Raw genomic sequence first — 16980 nt, 5'->3', positions numbered from 1 at the left:
ATATGATCCTGTCTAGACTCCTTTCCCTGTTAAATTAATTCTCTTTTCTAGTCCATAATGTCCCTCTCTATGTGAACTGAAAAGTAATATTATAGCCTTCCCATCTTTTGAATATATATATGGACATATGTCTTTGTTCATATATATGGTGAGATTGCATGTATATATACATATATTTTACATACATACACTTATATGTAAAATATTAGACATAAATTGATCCCCCAAAATTATAATTAAAAACCCTGAAGTATAATAAATATGGTATTTAAAGATCCGTTACCTTTTAGTTATGAGAACTTAATAAATGTACTCTATGACAATCTTATTTTTCTCTTAATTGTATTTTATTGGGAGGTTGGGGAGTAAAAGAGAGGCTTCAGACTTGATATTTCTGAGTCTTGCTACTGAAGCAGTGAGTTTTTATTTAGATTGTGGTTTGGCCATAGTTACCCAGGTAAGAATTGAATTCAGATCTTCCTTTCACTAAGACATCTCTACCACTCTCCCATGCCATGTTGTTTCTCCTCACCTCATCATCATGACTTTATTTAAAGGCTCAAATCATTTTTGCAAAGTAGGTGGGCAACACTTCACTCTTTTCTGAACTCCCCCAAATCTATAATTTTGGTGAGATGAGTGACTAATGGAGAGCATTTGGAGAGTTTGGCTCTCTTTTCAGTTTATTTCTGATTTTCCGGGTAACTATTCCTTATCTTCTTGAAATCACATTACCCCAACAATCTTCTACTTATGCTGTCTTAAATCTTGCAAAGAATGTATGCTCCCAGAACAACCACAGGGAAAAGGGTCTAAATTAGGGACAGTTTTCTTAGCTTTGTTTTCATTTTCCATTTATTTCATTGACAGTCAGAGTTACTGGGTAGTACAAGAATGACATTTTTATTCATAGAAATGACATTAATAGTAGTTCAGTAATAAATGAGAGCAGTGCAGGGCTAACCTTAATAGTGTACCCATTTACCAAGGCATTCAGGATTCCAAATAAAACTTCACAATAAATAAAGGAGGAGGCATAGCTTAAAACACAATAAAGCAAAAATAGACCAACAAGAACAGCAAAATAAAAATGTGACTTTAAAAACTCTCTTATGCTAAGAATAAAAGATATAAGTGAAATCATGCACAGGGATAGGGATTAAGGGAATTAACAGTGAACATCAAAACAAACAATTTGGCAAATAAGAAAAACATTCAAGTATCGAAGAAGAGATTGTGGGGTGTCACAGGTGATAAGGATACAAGGTCAGAAAAAATCACATTCTATATACTACCTTAGGAGAGACACCCAAGTGGCTCTCTGTGTCAGTCCAGAATTTAGCCTAGGAAGGCAGTAAGCAAAAGACTTGATTTCAATGTCTTTAGCACCTTTTGCTTGTTGCAAGGATGAACTGAAACTTGCTGCTGGCATTGTTTGAGACCAAACAAATGTTTCAATATTTGAGAATTAACCCATACCAACATGAGTAAAAGTCTCTAACCAAGCACAAGAAGGCTGATTGAGGAAAACAGGAAAACACAAAGGAATACAGTGAAGGGGGAAAAAGTTGTTTAAGTTGCTCATTTATTATTTTAAGCATTCAGTTTCAAATCACAATTGAAACTGAGGGATGCATAATACTTTAGTGGGACTGATTCTGCAATAAGATGCTTATTTCTTTTAAAAAAACAAAAATAAAAAAAACAAACAAGCGAGTAATAGGAAGCAGTACCCTCATCTCTTGTGGCTGGATGATGTGCCAGAGTCAAACAGTGACTGGTTTTTATATACTTAGGGAAGACATGCTTGCCACGGGAGTAGAAAAATAAAATTTATTTGTTAAATTACACATAAATATAAGGTACAAATGTATTTTTAAAATACAGATTAAGATAATCACACTTGCATTGTGTACATATGAAAATACAGTATTTAATATTCCATATACACAGACACATTTATGATAAATGCAACTAATTGGCAATGCCAGTTCGGTCTTTTCTCCCCTTTCCTTGTTTCCATAAAAATGGAAAAAAAGATGCTTTTTCCCAAACTTTTCTAACTCTGTCGAACATCTTGTAGCAGCTTGTTAATTTCTGCCACCAACTCGCTGGCATCCATGAGTTCATGCTTCCCATCATTGAGATGGTTGAGTACATTATCAAAATCATCTTCCTCGTAGTTTTCAGGAATCTCTTCCATGGCTGGAAGCCATTTGGAAGAAGGTTGAACACTTGAATGAGTCCCCAGGGTGGGCCCCGTGGTGTTGACAGGATTTTGGAAATGGGTACTGGCTGCCCAGGCTGCCACCCCTTGTGGGTAACCCACAGTCTTGGCTGGGAGAGTTCCCTTTCGACGTTCTAATGAGTTGGATCGATCCACCTCACTGCACTCAGTGTAGGTGTCCAGGGATGGAGGTAACAGACGCTGAAACACACTGCTCATTTCAGAGAGCAAAGAAGATGTACACGTGTCTCCAGCATCTTCATCATTCTGCACATCCTTCCCAAATGTGGAAAAACTCTTCTTCTTTTCATTAGAATCAATGGGCTGGGATTCCTCTTCTAGACTCTGATGGGGGTGCTGTGGTTGTGGCTGGGATGGAAATTCTTCTCCAGGAATGAACATGTTGCTTCGATAGTCAGAAGATGGGGAAGGAAGGGGGGGCATCCAACACTGGTCTGAGTGTCCAAGGACTCTGCATTCATCTGTGCATAGCCGCATTGCTATAATCAGAATATGTGTTGGAGGTTAACAGTCAATCTTAGCCAAACAACTGAGATATAAACAGCATTTAATGAAGGAAGGTGAAAATCTTATTAAAAGTACTTTAATTATAATGATGATGACTAACATCTATAGCACTTCAAGGTGAACCTTAAGTAATATGTGTGTGTGTGTGTGTGTGTGTCTGTGTCTGTGTTTGTGTGTGTGTGTGTGTATGTACTTTAAACCTCATAAACCTAGATACTATAGATTTTTTAATTCCATCTTTACAGATGAAAAACCTGAGGTTCAATAACCTTAAAGTGACATAGTATCAACATAAGTTAATAGATTGAGATCTAGAAAGAGCCTTAGCATTTAATTAGTTCAACCTTCCCATTTTACAGATAAAGAATGAAACTCATTGAGGTTAAAGTGATTTGACTATGGTAACACAAGTACTAAGGGGTTGCAAGATGTGATTTAAACCCAGATCTAGTTTACAAACATAGCACTCTAATTACTGTAGGAATGAGACTATTCCCAGATGGCCTTCAATAAGTCCATTTCCCTGATGATGATGATGATGTTGAAGATGATGGAAACTAGTGACTTAAGATTTTCAAAGTGTTTATAAATATTATCTCATCTCATCCTCACAAAAACCCTGGAAGTAAGGTGCTTTTATAATTTCCATTTTATAGTAGAGGAAACTAAGTCAAATATTGGTTAAATGGACTATACAGGATCAGACAGATAGTATCTAAAACAGAATTTAAACTCAGGCCTTTCTGACTTTAAGCCTAATGCTCTATCCATTGCTTCTGCTATCTCTAGGTAGCTGGTATATAGAACATATAAGATATAAAGTAATACTTCCACAATATAATACTAGATGAGCTATTAGTAGGCAATGGTGTTTGTTTATGGGCTTCATTGATACTTATGGGAAAAAAGAGAGTGCATGCAACACTAATGAAATAAAATGACAAAACTGCTAAGTAAAATCTTGGAGTGTGAGATGTATGGTATAATGCTGTTTATCTTTTGTTCTTGAAGAGAACCATGACATCAGAGAAGTCAAGACTTGCAAATGAATTGGATTTCATTGAAGCAGGACTGTGCAAAGTCACCAGCCTCACTCTTTCTGGGGACTTCTGAGTCCAGTGGCAAGATATAGATCAGGATGTCTGGAAAGGGCCCCAGATACAATAGGAGACCTTGGCCTTTTTTAATCTCAGTTTTTTCTCAGGTCTCAATTTTTCACTTGTTGATTGGGTAATTGAGCTAATGACAGTAATCAGTGCTTGTTGTATTTGTCAAAACAGGTTTGGTGAGAATGAGTCTATATCCTTCATAAGCTCTGGAAATCCTCCTCAGCACAGAGCAATCCAGAGGATTCACTTCATGGCAAATTAACATTCATCATATCCTCTACATAGCCCTGATCTGCCTGTTCTACAAAACAAGAAATACAAGACCCTTGGTGGCAATAAGTTCCCCATAGCAATTCAACTCTTCTAAAAGTCTATTTTTTTTTCCTTAGGAATACTCTCTCTCCTTTCAGACAAATTCCAGTTAATTCACACCTCTTCTGCTGATGCTGAATTAAAGTTCTTTATCATGTTACCACTGGATTTCTATAAAAAGTTCCCTGCCTTCATTGTCTTCTTTCTCCTTTAGTTCCTTGTATCAGTTCAGTTCATTGCTACCACACTTCATCAATCCTTCCAAATTCAGTAATTCCACTAGATTGCTTTTCATCAATGTAAATCAGAACCATCTCCACTAGAGATCATTTCATAAATTTCTGTGACCAAAAAGTTCATCACCCAATTCTTAACTATCTTGTAATAATAGGTCATGAACTCCCCATTTAATGGTTTTAAAATAGAAAAGATGGGTAGATACAGATAGATAGAGAGGCAATTTTATTATGGCTTGTCTTCTTCAGCAATCAGAAATCCTAGCATAATAAATAGAGAGGCAAAAGGGAACTTGGAGGCCATCTAGCCCAACTCTCTCACTTAAAGAAACCAAAGCCTGGAAGTGAGGGGGGTGCAATAACTAAGCTTACCTTGCTAATAATCATAATAACTAACATTACCTGGGTAATAAAAACAGAACATGGATTTGAACCCAAGTCTTTAGATTCTAAATACAGAAGCCTGGAAATAGTCAAAAATTCCCTGAACTTGCCTCTGTGACATGCACTTCTTCAGTTTTATAACTGGAAAGTGCTTGGAATGCTTTACATTTTTAAATGAAGCATCATTCCCTTTATTTATAACAGGAAAAACACACATTCTTCTGGGAAACTTGAGATGGATAAAAATTTCCAAAGAATCGAATACAAGAAAATTTTACTAACAACATGTTGTCAAAGATTTAAAATGAAAACTGGATGATTTAAGAGTTAGGCCTTATACTAGTCATCAAAAGAATAACCTCTGCCCCATGAATATTTCAGAAGCATTAAAGGATATAGCTAATATGGCATAATAGTGTGCTGAACTGGGAGTTAAGAAGACTATGTTCTGCTCTTCTGGTAGCAACTATCTATATGACCATAGGTGGCACATTTAATTTTTTTGTACTTTAGGCAAGACACCAGGAATGACTCTTAGGGAGTATGCAATCTACATTCCTACATGGAGTTCCCACCCTGGGAGGAATTCTGTACTCCAAAGGAGTTATGAATTCTTTGCATGTTATGATAGTAAAAGATGCCTTTCCATTGTTACTGCAAAAAAGAAAAGATAAAGCATGCTGTTTGTACCAACAGAAGTGAAAGGAGGTCAGCCTGCAAATAAGAATGAGGGAGAAAAAAGAAATCAAAGTAATGTGAGGATTATTTCGATTATTTTAGTTAATATTTCCCATCTCTTCTCTAGAAGCTTAGCTGCTAACAAAGTATTGTGATAAAGGAATATGACTATTCTCTGGATTTTCATGGTTCAGTGCTGCAAATATGACTTAGCAATAATGGCTTTTATATAATATTTAAAACACCTTTTCCATGAATTAAGTCTATGAACTAAATAGTATAAGTGTAGTAATTCCCATTTTATAGATGAGGAAAGCACAGTTTAAAAATGATTAAGAGACTCTGCAAGATTCCCATTGCTGCTAGGGCATAGCCTAGAAACTGAACCTAGATGTCTGACTCCAAATCTAGGATTCTGGCCACTAAAACTATCTGGCATTCATAACCATGACATTGGAGAGGAGAAGATGAAGAGGAAGAAATATCCTGTATCAGAAGAGAATGACCAAAATTGAATGCAGGTATATAGACAACATGAACTAATCCCTGGTGGCAAGGACATGATATTCTATTGACTGTGTCAGTTGGACAGGTAACTTGGGAATGGAGTGCAGAAGGTTTTGAATGTAAAGATAATGTCAATAACCAGATCATCAGGGGATTTAGAGAACAAGGGATTGTTAGAGTTCATTTTGACCAGTTTCTTGATTTTACAGGGAAGAATATGGAAGACCAAAGAGGTGAATTCATAGTTTTCAAAATGAGTAAGAAAAGGATCAGGATATGAATTCATTTTTGTAATTTCAAATCAATTAAGAGAGGGAAGAGACTGAGTGTGGGAATATAAGATAGAAAGCTATTGCACTAAACCTATTTTTCTGAGAAGAGCCAGGTATCTTCAGAATGATAGATACATCAGATTTGATGTACTGAATATTCATTTCATTCTAGTAGATTAACTTTTTGAATTATGGAATGCATATGTATACGTATCTGCCTATGCATTGTGTAGATTATGTATAGATGCTCATGTATATGAGACATAGCACAACAAAGTATATAGACAGCTGTCCTCAGAAAAAGGAAGACAGCTTTAAGTCTTTCCCTTATCATTACTTTCTTCATGACCCTGACCTAGTAACATAACCTCCCTATACTAAAAGTGAAGGTTATAGAGTAAGTGCTCATCTACATTTGCAAACACATTGGAAGTTAACTATACCATTGGAAGTAAAGTCCAGGACATTCACATAAAAATATCTTATGAGGCAAGGGAATACTGACATCTTCTTCACTGAATTTGCCTCACACATTGAAGATGCTATACACTATTTGTATCCCTCGAAACTAGCATTGTGACTAACATGTAGTAGACACTGAAGAAATATTTAGTGACTGACCAATGGATGAAAGGCAGAGTGCTGTTTGAATGGGGAAAGTGAATTAAACTGGGAAACAAGGAACGAAGGGCTGAAATCTCAATTCTTTGGTGATCATGGTGAAGTAAATAACTTCTTTTTACTCTCTGCTCAACAAAATGAGGTGTATAGTATGTATGTATGTATGTATATATGTGTGTGTGTGTATGTGTGCCTGTCTGTCTGTCTGTCTGTGGGGGATCTATCTCCAAAGTTCTTTCTAAACATAAATCCTATGATTCTTGGCCCTAGATGGTCTTACTTTTCTGGGAATGCTCAACTTTTCTGGGAAATTGTGAATCTAAAATTCCACAAAGGAGATTCTCAAGCTGACTGAAGAGGACAGGAGAAGCCTCACATATATGAAAATGGAATTATGCCACCTGTATGTGGTGCTAGGTACCTGATGGAACAAGAAAATACAATCCAAAAGAATAGTCATGAGGTTAGCAAATATTAATGTTTTGGATATGTCTACAAGGAGGTTCCATTAGAGTTCATGTTATTCCCACTTTAAGTTTGCCTAGTTGAATTCAAGAATACTTTGCAAGTAGGGGCAAGTTGAAGTCAGAAAAGAAGGAAAGGATACTCTTGTTACATATATATATAGGAGTTTGACTTGTATTTATCAGTATCCAAAACACAAAGTCTGAAGGATTATAGAATATGTTAAAGATACATATATAAGGAAATTTGATCTTGAATTAAGTACCCAGGTGACTTGAAATATTTTATAAATTTTATATTTTGAATGGGCCCAGTAAACTTTCTCCAGAATAAGGTTGTTGTTTTTCTATACCCTCCAACCTAAATCAAGGTTTGTTGGTAGTGCAAAATTATTTCATTTTTTTTTTGCAAGGCAGTGGCATTAACTGACTTGCCCAAGGACACACAGCCAGGTAATTAAGTGTCTGATTCCAGATTTGAACTCAGGTTCTCCTGACTATAGGGTCAGTGCACTATCCACTGCACCACATACTTGCCTCTGCAAAACCTTATTTTTAAAAAATAAATAATGTTAAATTAGGAAAACATGATCAACCAATTGAATGATTCAATATTTTTAGAAATTACTTTGGAAAATCTTAATAAATGGTGATGATGATGATGATGATTAGCCATGTTAACTTCTCCCCCAAGTAATCTTCTCCCACAAATTTAACAACTTATGACCACCAGAGGATCTTGAAATAGATATTGTTATATCAATAGAATGACACAATATGATATATAAATATATATATTCTATTGATATTTTATATATATATTATATATATATATAAAATATATATCACTGTCCCAATCAGATGGCTATAGCAAAGCCTATCCTTGAAATACAGTAAATGGAATAAAATAAGACAAAAAAAGACTCATCAATTACTATTTAAACTAGGCATTGGTATTGCCCTTAATATATTGGTATAAACATATAGCTATAAGTTTATACCATATACCATTACTATAATAGTTTATATCATATACCATTATATATATAGCTACATGTTTATACTATAAACCATTACTATAGAAATAATTTTAAATGTAAATTGACTGAATTATTTTATTTAATATTGGAAAGAACCTTTGATCTTGATTCTTTACTGAAAACTCTAGGAAATATAGACTTCTATACACCAGAAAACTTCTTGCTCAGGGTCACTCAAAATTCTTATCTTTAGGCCTCAGTATGTTTATCTAAAATATGAAGGAGGTGGGCTAAATGATCTCTAAGATTCTTTCTTTATGTTCTGTGACTTGTGGTTCTCTTGCCCACTTTTTCCACACTGCCTTCCTTACCTTTTGCTATAGTATCAGAATCCAATAATTTGGGTTTTCCTTTCATAGCTTTCTCTATGATTTAGGACAGCCTAAGGAATACTGTTGTGCTGCATTTTCTTCATTTGAAAGTAAAATCATATTTGATATAAGCTAACACAATTTTACATTTTTTAATAATATTCCAAAACTAAAATTTAAGATGGTATTCACTAATTCTCTGGGACCTCTAGAAGACCATTTGTGTTGTAGTTCTAGAGTAGGCATTCTTAACCTGAGATCCATGAAGGGAAGAGAGAGAGAGAGAGAGAGACACAGAGACAATGAGCAGGAGAGAGAGAAAGAGAGAGAGAGAGAGAGAGAGAGAGAGAGAGAGAGAGAGAGAATTGCATTTTAATATAATTGGTTTCTTTCTTAAGCCCATGTGTTTATATTATATGGTTTTGGGGTTCACATAATTCACTAGATTGCAAAAGGGATACATGGCACACAAAAGGTTAAGAATCATTATTCTAGAGGGATGCTGCTATATTTGGTAAGAGAAGTTCTATATCTATAGGACCATAAAATTATTACAATATTCTAGGTAACTCTTTGGATATGTTAGGCCCTAAAAAAAGCAAAACAAAAGCAGCACAATTGTGCTTTTCAGTTACACAATTTATAACTAAATATGGCTGTCTTGGAATCCTCTTCCTCTTTTCCCAATGGATTAGACCAAACAAGGAGGAGGTCCAGTCCAGGCATGGTCAATGTGGAGTCAACCTTGTTCAGCGATTCTTCTCTTCCCCTGTTATGTTCAGAGACCAAATATATGGCATTTTTGCTATACTATGGCTTCTGGTTCTGAAAGGAAGGAAACATTTATTCTAAATTATAGTTTGAGGCACGATTGTACACTAGGACAGTGAGGCTACATGAAAGTATCCACCCAGTAATTTTAGAAAGACTGTTACATAAGAGTTTAGGGGTGGAGTACAGTGGCCTATTTAAGGCCAATAGTACCTAAAAGTGATTTTAAATTGTGCATTCCTAAGTGTCACCCTCCTACCTGCTTTTGGAAATAACATATATTTATCTGGAGAGAATAGATGGGGAAAAAGGAAAGAAGGAATTAAAGAATGGGAAAAGCAAAAACATAAGGGGCCCAATGTTTTTACTATACTGACATATCATTTAGAGAGTTCTAGAAATAGTTGCTCTTACAAAGCTATTCATTATATTCATACCTGCAGGGATTCTTCCATCGGTGAGGAAGAGGTCACTGAAACCTTCCCCAAGGAGTCGGTCTATTGGAGAATCACGACCCAGGTCATAATCGCTGTCCCCTGCCTCACTGTCACCCCGGCCACTGTCCTTTAGGCTGAATTTATCCATATCTTGAAGTGCATATCTATAGGCAGAAAAAAAGGTCATCATGAGAGCATAGACAGTATGTTTTAAAGTCGCCTATTTCTGTTTTGGACTCCCACATAAGAAATGAGCAGAATGATTATATATGTCTTACCTATAGCTTCTGGAGTATTTGTTTCCCCGAAAACTTGGTCGTGGCTGATACTGGCCTTGATGAAGCATTGAGAGAAGTTGAGAGACCTGCTGAAAAAAAGATAGTGAGCATCAAGTTCCAGAAATACAACTGAATACCTGCTAGCACTACTTTGGGAAATGTGGAAAAGAGAGCATTCAAACCTTTGATTTTATCAATCTGGAAAATATTTGATAGGGAAAAAACTATTCTCTAATGTAAATCAGCAACTCATATATAATGTATAGCTTGAAGCTTTGAAAGAGTCATTTGTTTAGGGTCCCATAGATAGTATGTAGAAGAAGCATGACTTGAATCTAGGGTTTTCTGACCCCAAGGTCATCTTTCTTTACTCTACCAAACTACCTCTTACAAGTGTAATAAATGTGGAGAGAAAATGAGGAATTGGCTTTTCTGACTTCTAAGTGAACATGCTAGCTCAGCTTTAAAGTTTCACAGGCATAAAGAATACATTAGAGGCAGCATCTGCATGGTTCACTGCCTGTCACCAAAAGATAAACATTCTCAAGTCAATTCACAGTGATTAAATCATAACCTCAAAGAGCTTGCTAATTGTGTGTCAAAATCAATGGCAAATGAATTTAGTGATTTGCCAGTAATTAGAGGTAGTCGATTATTTCATTGAAAAGCAGGTTACTTTTAAATAACTAATAGATCTATTCCTATTTCAGATTCACATCAAACAGATCTGCTTCTATTTCAAATTCAAGTGATCAATTATTGATATTAAAGTACAGGTGCATATTATATAACACTCTTGTCTATAAAATCCCCAGGTAAAATGTGGTACTTTTATATCTTCCAAGCAGCTGAATACCTATTGAAGAAAATAGAATGTTAGAAAGAGTTTGAAAGTAATAGGGAAATTGGTTTACAATCCTGACTCTATCACTGTGCTGTACTGGACAAACCAGCTGTCTCATATGTAAAATGATGGATTTAGTCTAGGTGACCTCTACAGCTTGAAAATTCCATGATTTAATGTAAAATTCATTTGGACAACAGAATCACAGATTCAGAGTTACAGGGGTCTTCAAAGGTCATCGAGTTCAAATTCATCATTTTACAGATGAGACCATCTTAAGTCCAAGAAGATTAACTGAAATGCGCATAGTCAACCATGTTGTTAGCAGATTTTCCATACTAGTACCATGCCCCCTTCAAATCCCTTGCTAGTTGTTGCATTAAGATATTTTTATTTAGAAGGAAAATGAAAATGTAGTGCTCTTCAGGCTCAATCTCTGTATATATTCATCCATGAGTACATTCACACATGTATGTGCACATAAGACATATATAAAATATGTATACATTATATATATACAAATCTAAACATATGAATAAACATTTTATATATATGTATATATTTTATATGCTAGGTGGTCTTGATCATTTAAACTCTCTTTGCCTCAGTTTCCTCATCTCTAATTTGAAGATATGTCTATACATATGATATATATACACATGTGGACAAATAACAGTTATTGTATGATATATACACATGAATATATAAATATATATATTCCCACTTATTTACCCATATAAATACATGCATAAATATCAACATAAGTATACATGTAAAGACAAGTGTGTATACATGCTATCTGTATGTTTACTCTGTTTTAATTGATTTATACTTAATTTTTATTTTGTATAATTATCTACGAATTAAGATAAAGTATTTTACAGTATTTAGAGAAACACTTTTAAGACTGAAATGTCCTAATGACCTAATTCTGATTGTATACTAATAAAGGAGCTTAGATGTCATAGTTACTGATCTTACCTCAACAGCAGGAGTAGCATGGGTGAGTTCCAATGAGAAATTCTCAGGCACATGGTTTGATGAGATTGTCACCAGGCTATTGAGTGACTGGTGACTGTGGTGGCTTTGTCGACTACTCATCTGCCCTCTTTCCAGGGTGGGAGAAGAAGATGGAGATGACCTATGATGGGATCTAATGGGCAAAGTGCCATTAATTGTAGGCACTAGAGTAATATCTCCTTTGTGAATCTGCCTGGAGGGTCTTTTTGGATGGTGCTGGTAAGTAGATTCTGCCACCCTACAGTTGTAGGACCGGTTGTCTTTCTTTTCTCTGTTGCACCGGGTTGCAAAGAGGACCATGATGACCAATAAAACAGCACAGATGGCTCCCAAGGAGATAATTATGATCATGGAGACATCCATAGAGTTCTGACTAACTAAAGTCATTGCTGTACTTGTCACTGATTCAACAAACTCAGAAACTGAACACTTTAAAAATGCTTTGGTATGGAGCTGGGGACTCCCTTTATCCTGGACAAGTACAGCAAGCTCCCATTCAGTGTGTGGAGTGGAATCCATGCTCACATTGGTGTAGATGTCACATGATTTGGGGTCTATGACAAAAATATTGTCTTCATTCCCTGCTACTATGGAACAGCTTAGTTCTGCATTCATGCCAGAGTCCCGGTCAACAGCCCTTATTCTGGTAACATGGAAGCCACTTTCAGCCCCTTTAGAGATTAGAATTTCCGCTGTGTTATTTCGAAGTGCAGGGCCTACAATCACAGGGACATTGTCATTTTCATCGATAATAGTGAGCACAACTGTAGTATTGCTGATGAGTTGTTTTGGACTTCCCCCATCCCTGGCTTCAACCACAAAAGCAATCTGACTTACTTCTTCATGATCAAAGATTCTGAGGGCATAGATGGCACCATTAGATGGGTCAATGGTTACATATGTAGTTATGGAACTTCCCAGAATAAAACTCTCCAAAATAGTATAGGTGACCTGTCCATTTTCCCCTAGGTCGGGATCAGTAGCTGTGACAGAAGTGATATATGCCCCTGGAGAATTATTCTCAGAGATGACAAATTCATATCGGCTTCTCTGGAAATGGGGTGGATTGTCATTTACATCATTTATTTGGACAGTAAAATGTTTCACTGTTGAGAGACTGGGGGTTCCCCTGTCCTCGGCAATTACAGTCAAACTATATTCAGATCTCTTTTCTCTGTCCAGTGTTGCATTAGTCAAGATCAAATAATTGTTTTCATAAGTTTTCTGAAGTTTAAAGTGACCATGTCCATGAAGTTTGCACACTATTTCTCCATTCAGTCCAGAGTCCTTGTCTTGTACCCTGACTAATGCAACAAATGAGTCAATGGGATCTCCTTCAAAAACATAAGATATTTCCTCTTTGCCAGGAGACATCAGGTTTATGTTTATTTCAGGCTTATTGTCATTCACATCTACAACCTTAATGATAATTTTGCAGTGAGCTGGAATCGAATTGGGACCCATATCCTGGGCCTGGGCATCAATTTCGTAGGATTTGGTGGTCTCATAGTCCACTTGTTTGAAAAGGGTCAAATGACCTCTTTCAGAATCAATCTTAAAAGTCTCTATAATTTTGGGAGACACATGACTGCTGAAGGAATACACAATTTTCCCATTAGCGCCCTCATCTGGATCAGTGGCATTCAGGTCTAGAAGCAAAGTCCCCACTGGGGAGTTCTCTAAGAGCTGTATTACATAGGATTGTTTCTCAAAAACCGGACTGTTGTCATTAGAATCGGAAATGCTTATTTTGAGAATGGAGGAACCAGACCTCTGAGGCACTCCCATGTCAGAGGCAGTGAGCCGGAGTTCATAGCTGGACTTCAGCTCCCTATCCAGTTCTCTCACCACAATGAGCTCCGCATATTTTGCCCCATCCGTCCTGGTACGCACCTCGATATTAAAAAAGTCATTAGCAGAGAGTGAGTACGTGTGTAGAGAGTTCTCCCCAACATCTGGATCGAACGCGCTGTCCAAGGGGATCCGAGTCCCCACAGCTGCGCTCTCCGATATCTCAATGGGGATGAGAGGTCGGGAAAACTGAGGGGAATTGTCATTAATATCCAGTACCTCCACTTCAATGTGGAAAAGCTGCAGATGCTCCGTGGGCAGAGTGATCACATCAAACTCGATGGAACAGTTCAAGTTTTTCTGGCAGAGTTGTTCCCGGTCAATTTTCGACCCTATGCTGATTTCCCCGTTATCCTCCCGGACTGTGAGTAAAGGCGAATTCCCCCTTTGCATTGCTCGGAAGCGCACCGTAGCCGGGTTAGGGAGCTTAAATAAAACATCAGCCACATCCTCCGAGAGTCTCGCAATGACCGAGCCAACCCTCTGTTCTTCATAAATCCTGTATTTCAAATTCTTGCCCAGCACGTCTCCGTTGAAAGAGAACAGCCACAGTGCAAAAAAGGCTATAAAGTGCATTGTCCAACTCATTTGGTGCATCTGGGTAAGTTTCTGCAATTCACCTCTCCCAACAACTTGAAGAAAAGGAGAGAGAAAAAAAAGGAGAAAAAAAAGAAAACCCCAAACAACAGCAGTCCTTTCAACTTCTTCCGGCCGCTTAAACCCAGTCTACATTTGGTCCCTTCAAACTTCAAGACAGCTCTTACTAACCCAGTAAAACAATTAACTGTTCACAAACTTATTTAAAAATCCAAAGAAAAAAAGCGTCTGGTTCATACACACCATCTCATGACTTCCAGCTTTGCTCTGCACATAAACCGATCCGAAGCATTTCTTCTCCACTGTTCCCTTTTCCAGGCAGAAATGTGTCACATCAGTCCTTTCTCCCTGGAGCAGTCCGTATCCATTAATGCAGGATGCCCGCCGAGCGAGTCTGCAGTGTATCTTTTCTGAGAGATCCCTTTCCCCCCCTTTCTCTGCTCGGCTGCAGACTAAACACCCTTGATTGCTGACTCCAGTCTAAAATCTGTATAACTTCAGTTCAACTCAGACAAAGCTTTTTTTTTTTTTTTTTTTTTTTTTGCCCGGCATGTGTTGAAATGCTTCCAACCAATCAGCGCACTCCCAAATCAAAGGCTGGTGGAGTCACAAAAGAGGGAAAGAGAGAGAGAGAGAGAGAGGGGAAAGAAAGGGAGAGGGGGAGAGCTGGAAGATCCTGGGGGCTGGGGGAAGGGCTGAGGAGGCTGGAGGAGAAGGATGATAGCTATTCCTTCCCTCTTGCCTTCTTTCCTCCCGGCTCCTCCCTCCCCTTTACCACACACCTCCCCCCCCCCTTCATTTTACTGCATTCACTTTCTTAGAGTGTGCCACAACAAAGAGGAGACAAATTACTAAAGAAAAACTTTAAATCAACTTTGAGTCGTGTCTTTATTTATATGACACTTGAAATTGTTCTTGTAATCTTAATTAGGCTGCTTTCTTTGGCAAACACGCGAACACCATCCTGGTTTACATAGTTTTTAAGTTCTATTTTCACTTTTTTTTCTTTCTAAGTGCATTTTGTTTGGAAAGGAGTTTAATAAAATGAGGGTGGGTGTTGGCTAGCTTTGGATGTACTGCTTCTCAGTCCTCCCTTACTATTAATATTTGGTTCTTCCTGGTTATTTTTGGGAGGGACAAAAAGTCCCCTCATTTTTTTTCCTTAAACAAAATGCTCTAGCGAACTTTATTGAAAAAAAAATCAGTGTTTTAAGGAGCAAACTTAGGGGGAAAAAATAATATGCCTTATTTTCTGTTTTTCATTTTAATGTCACTCCTTCAAGCCCAGAGAAAATATGGGTAACTCCTTAGTACTTCTAATTAATTGATTGGGGGGGAAACTGTAGGATTAAGAAGTTTCTCCCTTAAAAAAATATCTCCATCTCCTTTTCTACCTCTCTAGATTTAAGTGCATGATCAAGGTATTTTATTTTGTTTTCTTGTTCTTCAGAAATTCCTTTTCATCTTGGATAGGAAAAAAAGGCCATTCATGCTCCAGCATGATAATTTCTAGTAAAGCATACCCTACCCATTCCAAATGCTTCCAAAACATCCCAAGGGACAGCTAGAAGGTGAAAATTTGTAATATCTTTGCTACTCACAGAACCTATTATTTTGATGGATTTATTGATCTATAGGCACATAAATATATAGATATAGATAATACATACACATATACATTTATACATGTATATAAAATGCACAAATAGTGCATGTTTTAATATAACCCCCCCAAAAGCAATCCTGAGGAATATATAGGAGAAAAAAAATTAAAAGTCCAAGCTAGAATTTAATTCTTAGTATATCAAAATTTTTTGAAACATGATGTAAAACTGCCAGTTTATCAGATCACAGAAACTGATCTTTTTTGAATTTCAAATATGATTATTTATGATGTGCTTTCTATTCTGAAATGCCTTTTATATATTCAAAGAAACAAAATTGCTACTCTTTCATTACTCCTCTGCATTATATCCATCTACTGACTTCATTCAGTCTATTTGCTTTTTGACATCATCTCAGTCTCTTTTTTCTTTCTCTCTCTCTCTCTCTCTCTCTCTCTCTCTCTCTCTCTCTCTCTTTCCTGAAATGCTTAAAAAGAAAAAAAAATCAAAGTAAATTTATGATTTTTTTCCCCCAGTATGCTAACTCTCAACAGAGCTCAGCCAAAGTCACTAAGAAGCTCTTTGGGTGAAAAAAAAGACAGAAAGAAAGAAAGCAGAAGAGTAAGAAAGGCAGCAGAGGAGTCTCAGTGTGAACTCCCCTGCTTTTTAAGCATTCAAAAGCATTTTATAAGCCATTGTCTCCCTTTTTCAGAAACCAGTGCCGTGTGGCAAATTGTGCAGAATAGAAATGCCGATAATGAATGTATTTAGTCCTGGGTCACGCCGATGAACATTCTGCCCCCATGAATAATACTGTTTTACAAGTTTGCAGCCTTTTCAAAGTGCTGATCCCCAAACCCTATAGGCAAACTTCGAAAGCTAACACAAG

General features: G+C 36.8%; 1 protein-coding gene across 3 annotated transcripts; it reads right to left on the bottom strand.

The window, feature by feature from the left end:
- Nucleotides 1-635: 635 nt before the first annotated feature.
- Nucleotides 636-15131, bottom strand: PCDH18 (protocadherin 18). 3 transcript variants are annotated; one of them, XM_074229293.1, is made up of 4 exons: nt 12001-15129; nt 10176-10264; nt 9898-10061; nt 636-2727 (listed from the first exon to the last, which is right to left on the bottom strand). In XM_074229293.1, the coding sequence occupies exons 1-4, from the start codon at nt 14485-14487 to the stop codon at nt 2060-2062; spliced, it is 3408 nt and encodes a 1135-aa protein (XP_074085394.1). In that variant the 5' UTR covers nt 14488-15129; the 3' UTR covers nt 636-2059. The 3 variants fall into 3 exon arrangements, with proteins under 3 accessions (XP_074085394.1, XP_074085395.1, XP_074085396.1); XM_074229294.1 differs by having other exon boundaries at nt 638-2727; nt 10176-10261; nt 12001-15128; XM_074229295.1 differs by lacking the exon at nt 636-2727 and adding an exon at nt 8453-9514 and having other exon boundaries at nt 12001-15131.
- Nucleotides 15132-16980: the final 1849 nt, after the last annotated feature.

The sequence above is a fragment of the Macrotis lagotis genome, chromosome 3, assembly GCF_037893015.1.
Source record: "Macrotis lagotis isolate mMagLag1 chromosome 3, bilby.v1.9.chrom.fasta, whole genome shotgun sequence".
Classification (NCBI taxonomy): domain Eukaryota; kingdom Metazoa; phylum Chordata; class Mammalia; order Peramelemorphia; family Peramelidae; genus Macrotis; species Macrotis lagotis.
Note: the sequence above shows the minus strand (reverse complement) of the source record. Positions and strands in the feature narration are given on the sequence as shown.

Coding starts and splice junctions, on each gene's coding strand:
- PCDH18 (XM_074229293.1), bottom strand. CDS start 14,487: ATGCACCAAATGAGTTGGACAATGCACTTTATAGCCTTTTTTGCACTG. Junction 10,062..10,175: donor AAATACTCCAGAAGCTATAG/GTAAGACATATA, acceptor TTCTGCCTATAG/ATATGCACTTCAAGATATGG. Junction 2,728..9,897: donor CGATGGAAGAATCCCTGCAG/GTATGAATATAA, acceptor TTCTGATTATAG/CAATGCGGCTATGCACAGAT.